At 26.5% G+C, this 4,396-nt stretch overlaps 1 protein-coding gene across 1 annotated transcript in view; it reads left to right on the forward strand.

Annotated features, from left to right (window-relative positions):
• The window catches only part of LOC108687148 (phospholipase B1, membrane-associated-like), a 13,740-nt gene that overhangs the window by 1,276 nt on the left and 8,068 nt on the right, over nucleotides 1–4,396 (forward strand). Inside the window, exons 2-3 of the mRNA XM_018192770.1 lie at nucleotides 3,282–3,383; nucleotides 3,898–4,109. Of these exons, the coding sequence (XP_018048259.1) occupies nucleotides 3,282–3,383; nucleotides 3,898–4,109 (314 nt within the window). The remainder of the gene's footprint in view (nucleotides 1–3,281; nucleotides 3,384–3,897; nucleotides 4,110–4,396) is intronic.

Genomic DNA, 4,396 nt, shown 5'->3' on the forward strand with positions numbered 1-4,396 from the left:
CTCCCGCGCACTCACGTTCCCGAAATAATTAAACACGCATATAATACGTACATAAAAAAGAGCATAAAACTCTAAATTAAGTTTTACAGAAGTTACTGCCGTAAAATGTGTGATCTACTTCCGTTTTCCGATCAGAGATTGCAAATCTAAGGGAAGTCTTATCGATTAAAGCGATTTCGATTGGCAAACTTGAAGAGAAATCCTAAGCATAATTTTTCGAGAAGAGAAGTTACATAATTTCGACTAGGAGAACGTGAACTAAATTTTAAAAAACTATTTTTTGCTATGCGGAATAGGCCAGTCCTTTATTTTAGTAGCAATTTTTTTCTGCTTATTAACATATGCAATATGTGACCTATTTTGCAAAAAATAAATAGTTTTTCAGGATTTAGTTCACGTTCTCCAGCCGAAATTATGTAATCTCTTTTTGATAACAAAAAAATAAATAATAACAAAGGTTTTTGGGATTTAGTTAACATTATAATTTGTGAAGGGATTATCTTAGCTAAGCCTCTTTATAAATTCACTGAGGAGTAAATTTGTTTGGGGGGAAGAGATATCAGAAAGCCTTTGAATCACTAGCGAGCGTTGATGTATCTCCTAATTCTCTCTTTTCTCAGGGGACAAGAGATGTTCATTCGGATGAGCTTTCAAAATGTTGCACGTGCGACGCTCTGAACTGTAAATAACCCCTTTAAGAACGCCCCTTGTTTAAGAATGCCCTTGATATTTCCGCTCATTTATGACGTTCCTGGATCGCCAATATAATAACACACAAGGGTACAAGACTATTAATACACACAAAGAAATCAAAGACAATCAAAGTAAAGGCGAGCAACGTTAGAGAAAGAAACGAGTTCGTTCGCGCGTGTTGACAGCTTTCAGCCAAGATAAATTTAGGCGCGGACCGTCTTGTGGGAAATTGCTTGTCAATTTGTTTCGCTCGTTATATAATTCAGTGCGCAGAGATTCGCTGTAGCATGGGCATATCAATGTAATTATATATCTATCAACAAAGCCTTGAAATACACGTTCCACTAAATACTGTTAAATACATGAAAATAATAACGATGAAATGATGCTCGCGAGCGTTGCGACCGTCGAATGGAACGCACCTTAATTGAATCTTAGCTGATATTATTTCGTACCTATCCTGTTAATTTCTAAGATTACTACAATGTAATTATGCTTGAAATGTTTATCTTATTCAGAATAAGATAAACGTACGAAGAGAATATATGTATACTAGTCACTATACAGAATATTCCATTTCTCTTGAGCAACATTTCTAAATAGATTATTTAATTACTTTTGATCTTTCCTTAGCAAAAATATTAAAGACTTAAAAATTTTTTAATTATAGCGAAAGAAGAAGAAAAGCTTCTAAATTAAACTTTGGAAAACTAAAATAAATTCTAAAATTATTTTATTCTTTATTAATTTCATGTGAAAATTTCATTAATATAATTATAATGTAAATAAAATTGATATTAAAAATTTCCAAAAATAATTCCAGAAATGATAAGAAAATATTTGCAATAAAATAATGCATGAAGAAGTAAAATATCCAATATATTCTTACAATTTATGTTTTGAAATTTTTCTTTTTTTAATATTTTTTACACATACAAATCATAATCTTTTCTTAAGATATAAAGCAGTTATCTATATAATTGATATATCTATAATTGATGTACATCGATAGTGTATTATAATAACAATTAATAATAAGGTAAGTCTGATTCGAAAGAATAATATATATTTTTTCCGTTATATATTTAAAATATTTTAACTGATAGACAATATTATAAACATCTAGGAAAAGGTGAGGAATGCGATATATTATGCGAGCTACCTCAAGTTTTTATATAGATATGATAATCAAAGATTCGACATGCGAGATTATACGAATAATATAAATATTTATGTTTCCACAACATGTTATTAGCATTAAAGATGAATAATGCGTACTTAATTATCGGAATTTTTATGAATACTTACGAATATGTTCTAAATAATTAAATTATTGTCATTTATTCTCTGTAAACATATTTATTTATAATTATAAATTATATTTATAATTTATACATAAATTTATATTATATTAAATATATTGGAAATTTTACGATGATTTTCTAAGGACGGAAGGAAAAAATTCTCACAGCATAATGATTAAGATTGTAATGGTACAATTTTTATTTACATTTTTGATTTTTTTATCCTGAGTTTTTTTTTATGAAAATTGCTTCTGCTATATAATTAAATGTCTTATTAGCATAATCTGTTTTGCTGACTAATAATCGATTAAAATAATAATAAACACGCATACGTGATTATGACGTAGTCTAAAGGAAGCAGTTTTTTTTTCCGGTAAACGCGATAAGCGAATGTAACTCGCGTCTTCGCGGTACTTCTTCCTATTTTAGCTGCTCTTCTGCATAATTCATCATTTTGTCCGATAATTCAACGCACGTACCGTACTGCATTTAGGATCTCATTATTATTCTGTACTTCATTATTATTTAACTATGATACCTTTATTTCTTTTTAAATTCGATGTATAATTGAAAATGTTACATAATCGTGTCATAAATTCTATCCTAAAATAAATGAATAAGTAAATAATTCCATAAATAAAAGATAAATTCATAAAAAAGACTTACTTTCTTCAAAAATCATTTTTAAACATAGAATTTATGGCATCATTATGTAAAAATCTGATTACAAATAAAAATAATTTATTTCCTAAATTTATTTTTTTGAAGACAAAATTTATAACATTATATAATTTGATATTTTAAGTTGTACGTCTAACTTACAACTACACGAATCATGCGATAAAAGTGAAGATCTTTTAGCAATAAATTAAAAGTATTTATCAAAAGAAATAAACTAATAAAGCAATATAAAATGTATAATTTATACATTTTTGTTTTTAAAAAATGGATCTATTTTGTAAAAATAAATTTGTAAAATAAAAGGTATAATTATTTTAGCCTATTATTAATGTATAAAAATAATCATAACTAATAAAATATTATGTCTATCTTCACAAATTGAATTTATCTGAAGAAATTTGTGATAAATATTTTTGATAGTTATGATTATTCTTGTATTATAATTGGTCAACATAACAAATATACATTTCATATAATTCTTTATTAAATTAAGTCAATCCATTTTATTTCATAAAATAAATCCATTTTTAGAGATAATTTATAATGCAATTGTGTGTGCTATCTTCTTTGTAAATTGTAACACTCGATTTGTTAATCTCGTAGGTAGAACAGGAATGGAGGAAAAATATCTGCAAATAGCAAGAAGAGCAAACAAAATGCAGAAAAATATTCCCAATTATGTTCCATTTCCTTGTAATGTAACAGGTAGGTTCTTGAAAATTTATTTTTCATTTTTTTTATCAACAATTATTCATTTCCATAATTATTTTGGCTCTTCACAGGTTAGTACGAATATATACTTTTATAAAAAAAAATATTGTCATTAAAAGTTATGAGACTTTATATACCAGTAACATCTTTAATAACAAATAAATAAGGCATTTTACTTGCAGTTCAATATTTTTAAATGTTCGTTTAACTTAATTAGAATTTTTCTTTTAACAAAATTAATTATTACGCAATATTGTATATACAATAAATAACAAAAATCTTAAACAATTTTAATAATTTAAAATTTTATTACAGAGTAAGGTTTATTTAATTAAAAAGTGTGTGTGATTTTATTTCAATTATTATTACCATATAAAAATTACTGCACGTCAGTTCGAGGTTTCATTGAAGAATAATCGATTCCAAATTATTATTAAAACAATAATAGATTAGAATATAAAATAATGTGTACTTGAAAGGAATCTGTCTGACTGGTGATAAATTTTAGATAGTCGGTCGCCAGAAGTGCCAGAATCAGTGCATAAATTAAGACCAGGTGATATTGATGTCATTGCTGCGATGGGTGATTCTCTTACAGCTGGAGCTGGAATTTTTGCAGATAGTGTGCTTCAAGTCGCCATAGAAAACAGAGGAGTTACTGCGACTGGTGGAGGCCAAGGCACGTGGAGAGAATATTTAACTCTTCCCAACATAATTAAGGTAAATTGAAATTAAATTCTACGACTTTTTTTTAGCAAAATGCAATATGATCAACGTATAAGATGTAATAGATAAAAAATGAAAATTGATGGTAATTAAACATGATAGTTAAATCATAATAAAATGTAATTGAAATATTTAAAATCATTTATGTGATTTACTTGTTTTAATTACATGATTTCATCATGTAACTTTGTGTTTTTTTTTTAGTAAGGATAAATGCACTATTGAAAAATTAAATACTTTTTGTTATCATATGCATGTATTTATAAATACATATATATATA

This window comes from Atta colombica, unplaced genomic scaffold (assembly GCF_001594045.1).
Source record: "Atta colombica isolate Treedump-2 unplaced genomic scaffold, Acol1.0 scaffold200, whole genome shotgun sequence".
Classification (NCBI taxonomy): Eukaryota; Metazoa; Arthropoda; class Insecta; order Hymenoptera; family Formicidae; genus Atta; species Atta colombica.